This window comes from Podarcis filfolensis, assembly GCF_964270895.1.
Source record: "Podarcis filfolensis genome assembly, chromosome: 4".
Taxonomy (NCBI): Eukaryota; Metazoa; Chordata; class Lepidosauria; order Squamata; family Lacertidae; genus Podarcis; species Podarcis filfolensis.
The window spans coordinates 22801913-22817908 of NC_139607.1; the positions used below are offsets into that span (position 1 = coordinate 22801913).

The window sequence follows — 15996 nt, forward strand, 5'->3', positions numbered from 1 at the left end:
CATGATTCTAGAACATCAGGGAAGCACGTGTGTGTTTACTGGACAGCGGCAGAACAGCACATTTTAGCCAACAGCCATGCATCTTGCAGTCTGGCCTGATGTCTGGATGCTTTCCATGAGGACGTCAAGGAGCCTGACAACTTTTCTCCTGACATGATGGCTGGCAATTAAAGGTCTGCCCATCTGTCTTCTGCCCAAGAAGCGCAGACAGCGAATGCCAAATAGGCAACAGTAGCTATCAAGAGACAAGGTAGGAGGGGGATGTCTAGTGACATTAGACCTCTCCTTTTTTTGCCAGGAACATACGTACTTTGGAGGACAAACACTCTGTTGCTGCAACAGGTTTTGACCTTGAAACGGCAGGCGAATGTGGGGAACAAACAGCTAAACAAAGACTTACAGTACTTGCTTTTGATAATCTAACCTAGGGATATGGAAAGGTGATTGGACTCCAATTCCTATCAGCCCCAGTCAGCAATTAGGGGTGATAGGATCTGTGACTCAACAACATCTGGAAGGCCACAGGTTCCCCATCCCTGATTTACCTTGACATATGCAATCTCTTCATGGAATACCGTTCCCAGGGAGGCTCATATGGCATTTTGAGATGCCCTTGTGGTGCCAAAGACTTCCAGGTATTATTGTTTAAAAACATATAGCAGGGAACTCTGCAACCAGATGACCTGCTCCAGGTGCTAATAGTTCTGCTCCCCTTTCTTACAGTTCTTTGCTGGACTGACCTCTAAATAGAGGATGTCTTCAAATGTCAAGTAGGACCAGTTCATTTTTTGGTAGAGAAAAAAATGAGGTGTTGATAAAAGCACTGCAGGCGTCAGCACAAAATGGCTGCCACAGGCAGCAGAGAGAGAGAGAGAGAGAGAGAGAGAGAGAGAGAGAGAGAGAGAGAGAGAGAGAAGCCCTGAGTTGGACACATGGCCACCCTAGGTAGTTGGTAGCAAATTGGACACAAATGTTTCTGTAAGATGGCAGCTAAAGCATAGTTCACAGGTTGTTCACTGGTGCAGAGGAAGGAGACAGTGTTCAGGAGCATGAATTAGGTCTGTGAATGGCAAGCATGAGTTTGGGGGCAAGCACTCTATCCCAAAAGGACGCGGGTGGCGCTGTGGGTTAAACCACAGAGCCTAGGACTTGCCGATCAGAAGGTCGGCGGTTCGAATCCCCGCGACGGGGTGAGCTCCCGTTGCTCGGTCCTTGGTCCTGCCAACCTAGCAGTTTGAAAGCACGTCAAAGTGCAAGTAGATAAATAGGTACCGCTCCGGCGGGAAGGTAAACAGCGTCTCCGTGCGCTGCTCTGGTTCGCCAGAAGCGGCTTAGTCATGACCCAGAAGCTGTCTGCGGACAAACGCCGGCTCCCTTGGCCAAAAAAGCGAGATGAGTGCCACAACCCCAGAGTCGGTCACGACTGGACCTAATGGTCAGGGGTCCCTTTACCTTTACTCCATCCCATACCTGAGCTTTGAGTCCTGAATTCTGCCAATGCCCTAATATTATACACACTTGGTTGCCTTGAAAGAAGCATGCAAGGAAAGGGATCTGGATTTGGATAAAGCATAGCTAAAGTGTCTCCAGAGGATCAAAAGATGAAGATGCCCATTTTCTTTTGTACCTTGAACTGCAGCACAAAGACTAGAGCTAAGCAGCACAGAGGCAGCTGGCTGTAAACTCTGATGGTTTAATTGTAACCTTCAGTGTCTTCTTGATGGCAAACTGTTTAGCGGCCTTTTTTTTTTGGTGACGACTTAATCAAATTGCAAAGCGAGTTCTGTCCAGCAAGAGAAAATATGTACAGGGGGAAATAAAGCTGTTTGATGGTTTGCGACGTTTGCAGAGCAACACATGTTTAATGAAGTACATTTCAATTATGGATAATTATAGCCTGTGTTGTTTTGTTCCAGGAAATGGTATATGTAGCTGTGGAAACTGTGAGTGCTGGGAAGGTTGGACTGGAAATGCTTGCGAAATCTGGCTTGGGACAGAATACTCCTAATGCTGCCACGGAACACTGAAGACTGAAGGATTTTTGGGTCTGGTGCTTGTTTATTTTAACTTAGGCTGCTAGAATACTTAAATGCAAGACAAACCTTAAGACAAGTAAATCCACCACTAGATATAAGTGAGCACAGCAGCATATTTCCAGGTGTGTGTGCATGGGGGCGGGGGGAATCCAATAAACGACACCAGGTTTTGATCCTGCTCTCGGTGCAGTCAGTGGGAATAGGGTAGGGCCCCTCCAATATCACAGAAGAACACAGTACAGCCTGTTAGAGTGCCACAAATAATCTTCGCTGGAAATTGCACAGACAAGACACATTATATAATGTAGTTGGGCTACTGAATTCCAGCTTCATTGTGTAATAAGAACTATCTGCATGAAAACGCTGCTGCAGAAATATGTAAAAATTCCAAATTAGAGGGGGAGGTCCCTTTGATCCTGGCCTTTTTCCCTCTTGCACACATAGACACACACTCACTCACTCAGCTACAAACACCCTCTCTGCTTTGTGTCACCCTACTCACCACCCCTTTCCACAGGTCTCTAGTAAGTGTAGGGAAGAGATGGAATGGAAAGGAGGCACATGAGGAAATTTCTCCCTCCATGAAGGTTTTGCTTTTTTTTTAAAGGGTGAGCTGAAACTACTTACCTTGTTTGATTTTAAAAAGTGCCAGAAAATAACTTCCTACACCAGTGATTTTAGGTCCATGTTGAAAGCACGTTTGCATTGTTTCAGTTCTGTTAACCAGTGCTGTTTTCCCTTCCCCTCCCCCCTTTCTTTCCATCATTTGCCCCCACTGCTCACAATTTTACTGGCTGCTATGAGCCGCATCACACAGCTAAGGATGTCACTGCACGTCCTTTGGGGACACCCATGACTCTGGGGACACCCGTGAACAAAATCAGAGGTGTTGCTGCAGCCAGCTGGAGTTGATGGTAGTGTGGTTAAATTAGGCCAAAGTCTGTGAGAGTGAAGGAGGAGGTGGAGGAGGAGGAGGAAAACAGAGACTACCAGGAGCACCAAGCAGGACTGGAACAATGCAGATGTTTGCCAAAATGCGTATTTTTAAGTAATCTTTTTATTGGCAATCAGATGTGCCGCTGTTGTGTAGAACACCCCAAGTGTCTAGGACTGTGTGAATGAATCATAAAGCCTCGCTGACCAAGCAGAAATGAATTAGTAAAAGTAATTCAGCAGTACATATACAGTGGTACCTCGCGTTACGTACTTAATTCGTTCCGGAGGTCTGTTCTTAACCTGAAACTGTTCTTAACTTGAAGCACCACTTTAGCTAATGGGGCCTCCTGCCGCCATGCCGCCGGAGCACAATTTCTGTTCGCATCCTGAAGCAAAGTTCTTAACCTGAGGCAATATTTCTGGGTTAGCGGAGTCTGTAACCTGAAGCGTATGTAACCTGAAGCGTATGTAACCCGAGGTACCGCTGTATAGGCCTTGATTTGGCTCTTCTCACTCATCAATGCCATCAGGGACCTGGAAAGAAAAAAGGCAGTGGTGTGCCAGGGATATGGTAAGCCAGAGAACAAAAAGCACTTCCTTCACACAGGGAAACTTACTAGTAGGGGTGACCTCAAGGTTGGTTGCTGTTTCATGGTCGCTGATCCACAGGACTAACTGAATAGCTGAAATAGGGTGAAAGGCGATTCAGCCCCTTTTCCCACTAGGTATAAGCAGGATTTTTTTAAATGCAAAAAAGGTGCTGGAACTGCCCCCTGCACCTTCCTCCCTCCCTCCCTCTCTCCCCCCTGCATGCCCTGCGAACCCTTCTCTCGCTTATGTCTCCCATCCACAGGCTGGCAGCCACTGTCCCTGGGTGCCAGGGCAATGGGGAGGCCCCCTCCATACCCTCCATGTGCTTCCCCACCACCTCCTGCTACAGCAGCTGGAATGAGGAGAAAGAAGGGGCAGTCTGTGGGTAGGCCTCGGCGTCTCTGGGAAACTGGGAGGAGCAATGGCATGGCCATGTCAGGGTTGGGTTCGTGTGTGAGGGGGAAGGAGAAGGGTCATTGGTTTGGGAGTTGGTTCATGCCAGGGCCTAGCGCCAGGAGTTGTTGTTTGAGGAACTGTGCTCTGGCTGGGAAAAAAAGAGCTGAGTTTGAGAGGGTTGTGGTGGAGGCTGGAAGTGACTGAAGCAGCAATAATTTGTGGGCAAAACTGATTTGGCAACTGCCTTAGTGCCAGCCCTTGTCACTTGGCTATGTACCTAGCAGTCTGTAATGGGGAATCTGTCCCTCTAATTTCAGCAGGTGGAGCAAGCCTGAGAGCACAGTGCCATGCGCCTGCCCATTTGATTTCTTCACTGAGATGCTGAGGGACGCCTTGGGAGGAGGGGTGTGTGTGTGTGTGTGGAATGTGCAAGTTTGCCAAGCCACAGCTTAGATTTTGTCAAGGAGACAGTTGTATGTACAGATTTGTGGCTCCCAAGCGATCTGTCTTGTGGACTCCAAATGCATAAAGAAGGACTGGGAATTTTATTTTCTGTTAGGGACTGCATTTATAAAGCCTCTCTCTGCCTCTCTCAGGTCCTTCCCACTCCCTGGGCTACTGGGGGTCAGATCACTCTTGCCCATGGTCTGATCACTCGCATGGGGCTTCCCCCTTTCCATCCTGTCATCTGCTTTGGCTCTCGCCCCCTCCAGTTGTTTCCCTCCCATCCTCATTATCTTCTCTCCACACTCTCCATGCCCATGTAAACTCAGGCTGCAGACTCCCCATCCCAGCTGAGAGAACCTCTCAACAGCCCTGGAACATTGTGTGCCCATCAGATCTCTTGCAGGCTGAATAAATCAATTTACTGTGATGAGTGTCTTGCCATCTAGAGGATAATGGCCAAGGCAGGCTTCGTGGGTATTTCCTCTTGCTCTTAGAACTTGCCCAAATGGTAACTAAGTGGATTTTAATTACAAGAATGCAATATTTGCTAGTAAGCTTAACTGCAATCCTGAAGGGGAAATTTGAAGCCCAGCATGTGTTTGTGCTGCAGAGCTATTATAGCGAAGCCTCCTGACCCTCTTTGTCCCCTAGGTGGCTTGGTGCATGAGTGTGTGGATTACAAGTCTTGTGTAGAAGCAGACTTATCACTTTTTGTCTCATGGCTCTGTTGATCACATGAATATACCCTGAACTGCACAGCAAGCCTTAAGCGTTTATCACCCATTGGACCAAACATCAGCCATATATTGTGGCTGCTCCCTTGCCTTAGCAGTCCCAGGCAGGCAGCAGAAATAGCTTTGACTAATACCCAGTCCTGACTGCTCTGCTGGTGTTGTTTGGCTTAACAGTCACAAGTTCTGCAGAACTGCTTTCCAACAGCAAATGGAGGGCATCTTGTTGGCTATCCTGGCTTAGCTATTCATTGCAGATAACCCTGTCGTGTTACATTAGCAATACTTGCTGCCTGGTCCCTGAAAAGAAAACTGATACCACTTTTGGAATGTGTGTTACATGCACCTGGCATTAACTACTATAATCAGACCTAGTATTCACCCAACCTTGCCATTTTAAAAATAGAAAGAATGAAACTGAAGGTTTGCCAAAGGAAAGTCAGTTCATCCAGGTTTGGCAGGGCCCTGGGCAAAGTTGCCTTCTAGTGGTAGAGCACTAGGCCAGAAAAAAAGAAAAGGGGAATGCAGGGCATATAGGGCAGCTGTATCATTGGGGAGCCCAGCCTCAGCCTCTCCAGCTACCCAAACCTGATGCCAGCCCTGAGTTCATCTGTTCAGTGTGATTGTGTAGAGAGTCAAAGGCGCTTAGAACAGGACAGCACAGAAAATTGAAATTGTGGTTTTAGAACAATAAATACAAATAGGTCAGTCTTAGGAACAATTTTTTAATTTTATTTTTAGTGGTGAAATGCTGCTCAGTGTGGAGTTCACATTGAATTATGGAAAAAGAAATGCACAGCTCTCGGGGAGTTCCCTGCTTTATTTACATAGAATCACTTTTTGTACATGGAGAAATTGGCAGCCCTTTAGTTCCTCAGAGAGAAAAAAATTACATACATTTTCTTTTCTTTTCTTTTTTAAAAAAAGAATGCTTACATTTTGTGTTAAAGGATGGCAAAAGCAAATTTGCTAACATGTTTGGGGAGACCTCTGTATCCAGATATAAAAGTTTAATATATTATTTTGTTGCAACAATTTGGATGTCTATATTCAGCTTTTGGGTTGACCCATAATGCAGAAATGAGGAAAGACCATTGCAAAATATATATTCTTAATTACTGTAAAAACTTGTTTATTTTTGTAGAAAGAGCAGGTACTGTTTAAACAGAAAGCCTCTACCTTAAAGAAATGGCTGAAGTGTGAGATGTTTATAGGAAGCTAGTATTACCTGGGTATGAACAATTCCCTCCCCCCCACAACACACACACAGAGCAAACCCTTCATGCGATTCCATTTCTTGTCTCCTTTAAAAGCAAACGACGTACCTCTTATCAGAGCCTGTACTCAGTGACCTCTAAATGTCTGTGCATAATTTATTAAACAGGAGTTATGTGCATGCATAATCAGGCAGATACTCCTCAGAGCTGTTCTATGCCATCTTTAAACTCCAAATAGTGCACTTCCAAAAAATATATTGATACAGTATTAGCTGAAGATTCCAGTGATGCAATAATTCATAATTATGGTTTGCTGCTTTGACTAGAGACGTCTATAAAACTATGTTTATATTTTAGACATGTGATTTTTGTGACCCTAGAGCAACTGCAATGGCCATCTAATGCTGGGCTTTATTTATGTAGAAAGGTACTGGATGGCACATCCACAGTCCAATTAATATGGGGCATAGTTGCGGCTTCCCTGTGGCTGGATCTAAGCCACATTGGTTATAGCTGAATGACAGCATTGCATAGTCAATGCTGATCAGTATAACAAATTGCTAAATGGGCACTTAGGAATAACATTTATTTTGAGCCCCTTTTAAGCTAACTGACAACTTTGATATGTTTGCCCCAGATCAAAATTCAGCCATATGCATTGGATTTTGACTCTTGTTGATAAAAGGAAATGCTCTCTGTGTGTAAGTTGGGCCCCATTCTGCACACAGAGTTCCATGCAAGGGTTGGAGCCATCAGATTGCAGCCACATTTACTTGTATGTGTGTAGAAACTGTAAATGGCCTTGAGCTAGGAAACTTGCCACCAATCAAACTGGACACCGTACTGTGCTTTCTCTCTCTCTAGCTTTTAATATATTAGCTCCAAGGTCTAAAATACTTACAGAGGCAGAACAGTAACGGGGGGAGTCTGAACTTTGAGCATAAGAAGTACGGAAACTGAAACCCAGTGTATTGTCTCCTTTTGAATGGCAGCTCCATTAAATTCAAAGAGGAGAACCTCCATTCAGATGACCTGTATCAATGGGCAGATAGGAATATTGAGGGATACATTTCTTCTTCTTCTTGCTGCTTATGTAAACTATGCCTACCACCAGTTTATATTGCACAAACTGATTTCATCAGATGACTGGTGTGAACTAGGGGGCTGGTAAATAATTGCATACACAAAGAGGCCATTTGCTCCCTTCACACCTTCAACTCACATATTAACCACCTTCTCAGTGCAATGCATGCATTGTGCATGTAGGTGCACATAGGAACAACCCAATTAGTTCCTAATGTGCTCCAGCAGCATTCTTCTGTTTTTGCTTCTTTAACATCCTGACACTATGGTTAGTCAACTGTAGCTAAGAGCAGAAATTGTGTTTCCACTGGTAGAAATAACTTCTAGAAAGGCAGGAGAGAAGTCAAGGCTGGCTGTATAAATTCTTAGGATGTGTTGGGTTCCCGACTTGCAATGGTATTTAGACATCTATGTAGCTGCCTTTAGGCTGTCCTTTGCACTGCTATAGTTCTTACCATTGCTAGCAACGATTGCGAGGCTTGATTATGTAAATCGGGGGTTGCCAACCTTTTTGGATGGGTGGGCATATTTAAATTTTTCGGGAGTGTTGGGCACACCAGTTCCAAAATAGCTGCTGTAAAACAAAATGCCGCGTGGAGTATGGAATAACACAAAATTAGAGAGACAGCCACCCCCGGCAAGTGGCTGCAAAGTCAGCTATGGCCTGCTGGTCCTGATTGTGGAAATCATACAATATGAATTTTTCACGTGTGTGAGTGCACACATACACAGGCTATTGCAATCAAATAGCAACAGGAAGCCCTCAGTACCAGGGGAAATGGCCATACCGCACTCACTTGCATTTAACAGAAATTGCTTGGACGTTACCTGCATGTTTTACCCCATGTTCTTTCTAGGAGGGCTAGAAACCTTTTTCCCTGTGAAAGCTCAGTCTGGAGTCCCTGTCCATGGGCACCAGTGGAATGGATATCATGGCATGGCATGGGTGCTGGGCTGGCGACCCCTGATGTAAACACTCTGATATTACTAACCAAATAACTGATAATACTAACAAAAAATGGCACTCTTAACCCTTTGGTTTCAGTGGGCTTTGGCACGCCTTCCTATAGAACTATACTGCATGTGTATCATGACTACTAATGCTATCCTTTATGTCATTACAGAGACTTCTTAGCCATTTACAGGGTAGCATGAAAAGCAGGAGCTTTCCCATCCCACACAAGTATGAGAGTGAACTTTTCTTAACCCCTAGCAGTTATTGTTACCCCACCCTGCTTAAGACGGTGAAATAACATGGGCTGTAGCTGTGCAATGTGCAATGCATAAAATAAATGAAGGGGTGACCTTTAGCAGTCAGGAGCAAACAAACCAAAGTGGCAATCCATCAAAATGAGTTCCCTACAATGGAGAATTTTGTAAACATTCGAGGAATTAGCGAGTCCACCCACCAAAATTGCTCTAAAAGAAGAACAATTATGACTTGGAAAAACTTCAGGATAGACTAGTTGCAATATCTTATTAAAACATTGTGCATTTTTGTGGTTTGCCCCTTCAGTTGCTGCTCTTCACCAACTTTTGCACATTTCTGATTTAAGAGGAAGCATAGTGAAGTGGGGAAAGAAATGAGATAAGAATGCCTCTGATAACTATATACCATCTCAGCCTCATTCGTGGAGCCCTTTGTCCAGTGGGAACAAAACAGTCGTAATTTTTGATCACTTTTCTGAGAATGTACTTTACTACAGTTAATTAAGCTATAAGATTGCATCTTGGATGTCATTCACTTGCCTGCATAACCAATTCACCTAAGAGAAGGGAAGGTGCTGCTGGCTTTTATGCCTCGCTGGCTGCTCGGGCAGCTGGGCAGCCAGTGCTCTTTCAGCCAGCGAGGTACACCCCCCAGAGCAGGCCTCTCATTGGCCAATTTAAAGTGCAGGAGCTGGTGGGAACCCCCAGGAGGCAAGGGCAATTCCCCAATGGCCACCTGGCCATGTGCGCTTTGGCTATCCCAGGGATCATGATCGAGCACCAAGATCCGCAACAGCCACCTACCTGGAGGAAGGGGTAAGCGTCCATTTTCATTCACTTTTCCGAAAATGTACTTTACTGCAGTTAATTAGGCTGTATGATTTCATCTTGGGTGTCATACACTTGCCTGCATAGTCTGTTCACTATGTGTGCCATAATGAGGATTGTCATTGGCTATATGATTGAGTGGCATACCTACAGAAATATAAACTAAGCTGGCTTGTTGCTTTTATATACTGCCCACTTCAATCTGCAGTTGATACTTCCCTTGACATCTAAGATTCAACGTATAGTTTTATAACCCAATAATTTTGAACCCAACGAAAATGTTCAGGGAAAATTATTGGTACAGTCTTTCCGAGATGGTGCCACTTGAAAGTGCAGGTGGAACATTGCAAGTGCAAATGCTTTTCTCATGAGAATTCCCCCAGGAAAGATCAAGTATGTACTCAAGAAACGTGTCTCAATCCAGTGCAAACAGGTCTTATAAATTCACACCTCCAAAGTTTGAGGGTGTGTGTGTTCCTGTGAGGGCCCTCTTCACGTGGTCCAGAAAGGATGTGACTTATAATTTGTGGACAACCATGGTCCACTTCAGGGAAGGAATGTGCCCAAGCAGGCTGTATTCAAGTTGTTAGCACACTCAAGGGGGTTGCCAGTATGAAAATAATGATCACTTGCTGAATTTCTGGATATGCAGCAGAAATATAGCAAAATAATCTGATTGGCCCCAATTATCTTTTGACCCTAAGTGATGGTATTTGTCAATATCCTAGCTGTCTGTTTAAAGACTAAGAGCTAAACACCATGCAGAGCAGGAGACCTTTCCTGCTGTCTCTTTCATAACTTAAAAAGTAGCTGGAGGTGGGTGGGGCCTAGAGGGATAGCATGGGAAGAAAGGGTTTAGCATCCACTATTCCTGCACTGCTGCTCTGGTCAAATTAGCAGCCTCTCTCCCCAAACCAATTAAGCAAATTAAGAGTCTCATCTCCTGATACCTTTTTATCTTAAATATTTGGGTGCAAAATACCTCCGTTTGAAAAGTATCACAAGAATTTGATTTTTAAACTAAATAGCTAAAAATAAATTGTATTTAAGTATCCATAGATGGTTGGTGTCTTGTCAGGAGATAGTTGAAAAGCATTTCAGTGCAATATAAGAGAAGGTATGTAAGCCAAATCACCTAATGCCATAGCATAGTGGCACTAAGGCAGTGAAAACCTTCCCCCATATGGTAAGAAGAAGAGCCCGCCCCCCTCAATATATACACACACATCCCAGGCAAAATCTTTATAGCAAGTAGTCATTTATTTTTTTAATGCCTTGATAGTTTGCTATAGGGCGATATAATTCTAAAGAAGTTAAATCAAATTGATGCAGGGGAAAAAAAATTCATACAAATACTTTATGTCAGTTTTAAAGTAACTTCAAGGACAGAAAATCCTAAAGTGTGTTGCAAACTTTTATATATTACCTCCCTATTAGATGCCTATAAGAGTGTATGAGTGTTGGTGGGCTTGTGAGAACTCCTGTGTGTTGTGGATGCTTCCTAGAGAGAACAAAAGGTGGTACTTAATTCAGTATTTTAGCAGGGAATGGGTTTTTTGGACTTAGATGAGATTTTGCAGAATAAAGTAAAAGTGTGGTTTTTTTAACTGCTAAAAGGATGAAAGGTGCAATTTTATCCTGCTGCAGTCCATCACCCGGATATTCAGTTCCAATGATGAGTTTGGGGTAGGCAAGTTCTAATGCATGCTTAGAACTTAGAGCTCCTCCATCTAGGTTGCCTTTCTCATGTCTCTCAGCATAAGAAGCTGCTGGCATGAATGGCAAAACCCAATATGCCCAAGAAATCCATCAGGGCAAGCAGGTCTCGGGATCAGAGGAATGTCTGATTTCCCTCTGCAATTAGAACTGCATGACATGGCTGGGGTCTGTCATTACCATATTTCTTCATTGCTGATAATGCTGCCTCCTTTGCGGGGATTGAAGCTAAAGCCAACACAACAAAACATGCAAACTGAGAGAATGTGGGAACACAAACATGGTGTTTACATGGCAGTATACACATTTGACCTGTAAATACAAATTGATTCCATCAAGTTTACTGGTACAGTTCTTTAGCAAGTAACAGACAGTTGAAAAGCAAGTGTTGCTTGACAGAAATTAATTTGAGAGGAAACAAAATGGCAACATGTTGTCCTGGAAAACAGCAAGAGAGGTAATAGATTAAGGAGCTAAAATTTTCTTTGGCATGGTCAAAGGAGAGAGAATTGAGTTTTGCCAAACTATATACATGATGTTTTGTTATACTGCTGCCAATGCAATGTTACTTTGCACAACTTTTTTTTGGGGGGGGGGGTAAAATATCAAATGTTGGGGTTTTTTTAATATGCCTTCATACAAATATTTTATTCAATATGTTGCATCTGTGTATACAACAAAATGGTAATAAACACAAACTGTACAATGCAGACAAACTCATTGCTTATATGTATGTCAGTTTAGCAGTACATACCAACAGGTCTGATACATATAGCCTACGACATGCAGTTCATCATTACCATCCTCTTCCCATGCAGCAGATGAGACAAGAGACAAACCTAAAGGAGTAACTGAAGCACAAGAAACAATGAATCCTCTCCTTTGTGCTGAAACAGGTTCTCCACTGGTTTAAGACCCTTCCAGACACAGAAGAGAATGCCAAAGGTGACATTGTGTGTTCTACTTACAGTACAGCGCCAACCATTCACATTACAAAAATAAACTCAGCCTTAACATTATATTAGCCACTCTCAACCGGTTGGCTTGGCAACATGAGTTTGCATGTTGGAAATTAAATTGTTGTGTTTCAAAGGATATTGATCCCATTTTGCAGAACTTTGATTATGTCTCATGAGCTTCTCCATAGATGAAAAGATGAAGAATTGCCAGTACAGGGTAGACCCAACAGACTATACTGTGATGAGTGCAGTCTGGATTAAGATGCAGTAGGGGCGGAATTTTTTTTCCTATGCTGGCCTTATAAAATCAGTTGCATGAGCTGACCAGATAGGGTACCATCTTCATACTTCCCAGTGCTAAAGTCAACTGTATACCCAACACCTGCCTCTCCCATTCTTCATCCACCAATACAAAACTGATTCCAAAATTTTGCAAAAAGAATGCATTTCACATCTTTTTTATTTTGCTTTCCTGTTTTATAACTTTGTGTTGTATTAATTCCAGTTGCACAGTATAGAAACTTAATTGTCTATTTAGAATGAAAGCCAGCAGACTGCTGGAACTGAGTCTTTAGAGAATAACACAAAACATTTCACATTTGAGAGCAAAGTATGGATAGTTTAGAGACCTTCAGTTTCAGTATTTACTACACAGCCCTTGCACATAAGTGTACCTGCATAAGAAGGCCACACCACCTGCTGATCACCCTGAACATCCAATTAATGGAGGGGAAGTTGGTCCTTTTTGTCCCTATGTGGTAGAGAACACAAGAGAGTGTTTTGAGAAAGCCACAGGGTAAAAGGATGCTCAGGGTTTATTTTTGTACACATACCGTTTTCATAGCTTTTAAACACCTCTTTAGTTTCTTCTTCTTTTGTCTTTTTAAGCGCTTGGAAAATTGAGCATCATTTTATGTGCTTCACTCTTCTGGTTAAAAAGAACCAACCTTAAACAGTCTCTTGTCTTAAATGGAAATAAAACATAAATTAATTGGTCTGAATGCTTACATTGTATATTTCTACTTAAGCAACATCACATAACCTACTTGGATGTATATCAAGTGTTTGCTTATTAAAATAGAAGCTGTTATGAAAATCTTGTAAGCGTCAAGAGTTAACCAATGTTCAATTTAGTTGACTACCTAAGCAGGCTGAACATTTCAACAGATCATAATTTATGTAAATGTGAAACAATTTTTAAAAGCCATTCTGAAAACACAGTCTCAAAAAATGAAATGGGGGGGGGGGAAACATGAAAATGAACACCGAATAGTCTAATACATGGTTTTCCAGAACTGAGGTACATTTTGGTCCATAGCATGCCTTCTGCTTTTATCAAGTTTTCTAATCAGCACTTTCGAATTCTTTGTCAATTTACTTAACGTCTTAACAGCATTTTTCTCATGTCTCCTAAGACTTCTGGCCATTTGTCATTTCTCAATTGGCTTCAACCCACTCTTAAACTGATATCCAGGAAATATCAACAGTATTTGTTTTATTAAGCAATCAAATGGTAAAAGTTCTTAGCCTTGTAATTGTGTTAGAATTTTCCTAGGTTCATGTAGTACAATGGAAAGAATACTGAGATCAAGGCAAGGCACCGTAAACCTAGCAATTTGGTGGGCATATATTATCTTAAAAAGCTGGACTGGAAACGTGGTACTGGTGAAATTATATAGAGAGCATTAAACTCTGCATGCTGAGCTTTTTTAGAAAGAAACACAAAGGAACTCTTTAAATATGTCCCATTGAAAAACTTCCCTCTTTTTTTAAAACACTGAAAGTATTAAAGTATATTCTACCCCTTGCATTGGTGCTGCAAAAAAGAACACAGTAACTTCCTTGCCCATGCTTTGCTGAGTAAGAGAGTGGACTACAGCCAAAAAAAAACAAGGATGGGATTACGTTCCATTCATTAAAAACAGGAAGGGTTCTATTGTTTCGAAATGGACTTAGGTAGCGCAATTTTCATTCATCTTAATTTTTTTTCTTTAACTTTCAAATAATGAGGACTAGTAGATGAAAAATGAGCCTTAGTTCAGGCCTACAAGGCCTACAGAGTTCTTTGGACCCACTTTCCCAAAAATGTGTGGGTCTTGCTCGCTGGGCAAGGCAAATGTTACCATTACCAGTAAGCCTGTGATATGTATAAAACACACACACAAAAAGAAACTGGCAGGGGATGTCAAACATTGGCCTCGAGAGATTGTTGACCGGCCATGTTTGATGCTTTTCCCTTCTCAGTAATGCTAACCTCAAGAACACACTAGAGAGTATTCACGCCGAATCCCCATTTGTACCTCTGAGACAATGATCCTATTCCTTGACAGGTATAATTCCGAATAGGGTTTCGAAGGCTCCCCTGATTCCCTGATTGCTTTTCAGAACTAAGCCACCAGCAACGTTTAACTCTGAGAGAAACACAATCCCTGCAAAGGAGTCACACAAACAGCAGAGCGAGCAGCCTTGTAAAAAAGGGGGAAGAAGAGAAAATTCATAATAGCACAGGTTTACAGCATCTATCTAGAAATTACTTATTTTGTGTGCTACAAAATTGAACTTAAAACACATGGGTTTCCTGGACTCAAAAGGGGGGTTATGGGTAACTGTCAGCAGGCAGGATATCAAGTGTACTTGTGAAGTATGTCATTCACATGAGGTGTCACAGTCACAGAAAAGATATTAAAAAGGCATTCCATATCTGGTAGGGCATTCCATGGTCTGAGTTCAGCTGGTTAACCAGGTGTCTTCTTTGCTGTAGGAGGAGTTACGGGTTGAGATTTATCCGCTTGCAATAACCTAGTTTGGGACGAGTGAAGAGCAAGCATTTGCTTGCCTCCAGCTGATCCGCAGACACCAGAGTGAGACAGTCTTGCAAGGATAAAATGCTCAGCCGTACTTAAGAGAGCTCAATAAGTCACAATACCCATGAGGATCTGGCTATGTTGTCTTACTCTTGTTAACTGGTTTGCCTCCATTCATTATTGCCGATGCACTTGTGCTTTTACTTGGAGTCACCCCAGCCTTTGGCACTGTTTCTCCAACATCATGCAAAGATGGTTCTCGATACATGGCAACTACAAATGGGAGAAGAAAAAGAGACAAGATGTGTAAGTAAAATGTGAGAGATCCCAATACTTAAACTCCATTTAACTGAGTTGCTGCTTTATAAAAATAATAATAAAGGAGTTTAAACACACACACTTGTATAACACTGGTTCTGAAAGACCTACACTGGCTTCCAGTACATTTCTGAGCGCAATTCCAAGTGTTGGTGTTGACCTTTAAAGCCCTAAACAACCCTGACCCTGTATACCTGAAGGAGCATCTCCACCCCCATCGTTCAGCCTCGACACAGATCCAGCACCGAGAGCCTTCTGGCGGTTCCCTCACTGCAAGAAGTGAAGCTAAAGAGAACCAGCCAGAGAGTCTTTTCTGTAGTAGCACCCACCCTGTGAATGCCCTCCCATCAGATGTCAAGGAGATGTGTAACTATACAACGTTTAGAAGACATCTGAAGGCAGCCCTGTTTAGGGGAGCTTTTCAATGTGCAATGTTTTATTATGTTTTTATATATGTTGGAAACTGCCCAGAGTGGCTGAGGTAACCCAGTCAGATGAGCAGTGTACAAATATGGTTGTTGTTGTCATATGTTCTTTCTGATTATATGTACAGTGTTACCTCATGTTAAGAACTTAATTCGTTCCGGAGGTCCATTCTTAACCTGAAACTGTTCTTAACCTGAAGCACCACTTTAGCTAATGGGGCCTCCTCCTGCTGCCACCACACCGCTGGAGCACGATTTCTGTTCTTATCCTGAAGCAAAGTTCTTAACCTGAAGCACTAT

The 15996-nt window shown here is 42.8% G+C and overlaps 2 protein-coding genes across 5 annotated transcripts in view; one reads left to right on the forward strand and one right to left on the reverse strand.

Annotated features, from left to right (window-relative positions):
- ITGBL1 (integrin subunit beta like 1) overlaps positions 1 to 8730 on the forward strand; it is a 136555-nt gene extending 127825 nt beyond the window's left edge. Inside the window, exon 11 of the mRNA XM_083610793.1 lies at positions 1917 to 8730. Coding sequence (XP_083466919.1) covers positions 1917 to 2008 — 92 coding nt within the window. The 3' untranslated portion in view covers positions 2009 to 8730. The remainder of the gene's footprint in view (positions 1 to 1916) is intronic.
- A 1985-nt stretch (positions 8731 to 10715) lies between these two features.
- The window catches only part of FGF14 (fibroblast growth factor 14), a 293565-nt gene continuing 288284 nt past the window's right edge, over positions 10716 to 15996 (reverse strand). For all 4 annotated transcript variants that reach the window (XM_083611070.1, XM_083611072.1, XM_083611071.1 and 1 more), the window contains one exon: positions 10716 to 15226. In XM_083611070.1, the coding sequence (XP_083467196.1) occupies positions 15090 to 15226 (137 nt within the window). In that variant the 3' untranslated portion in view covers positions 10716 to 15089. The remainder of the gene's footprint in view (positions 15227 to 15996) is intronic.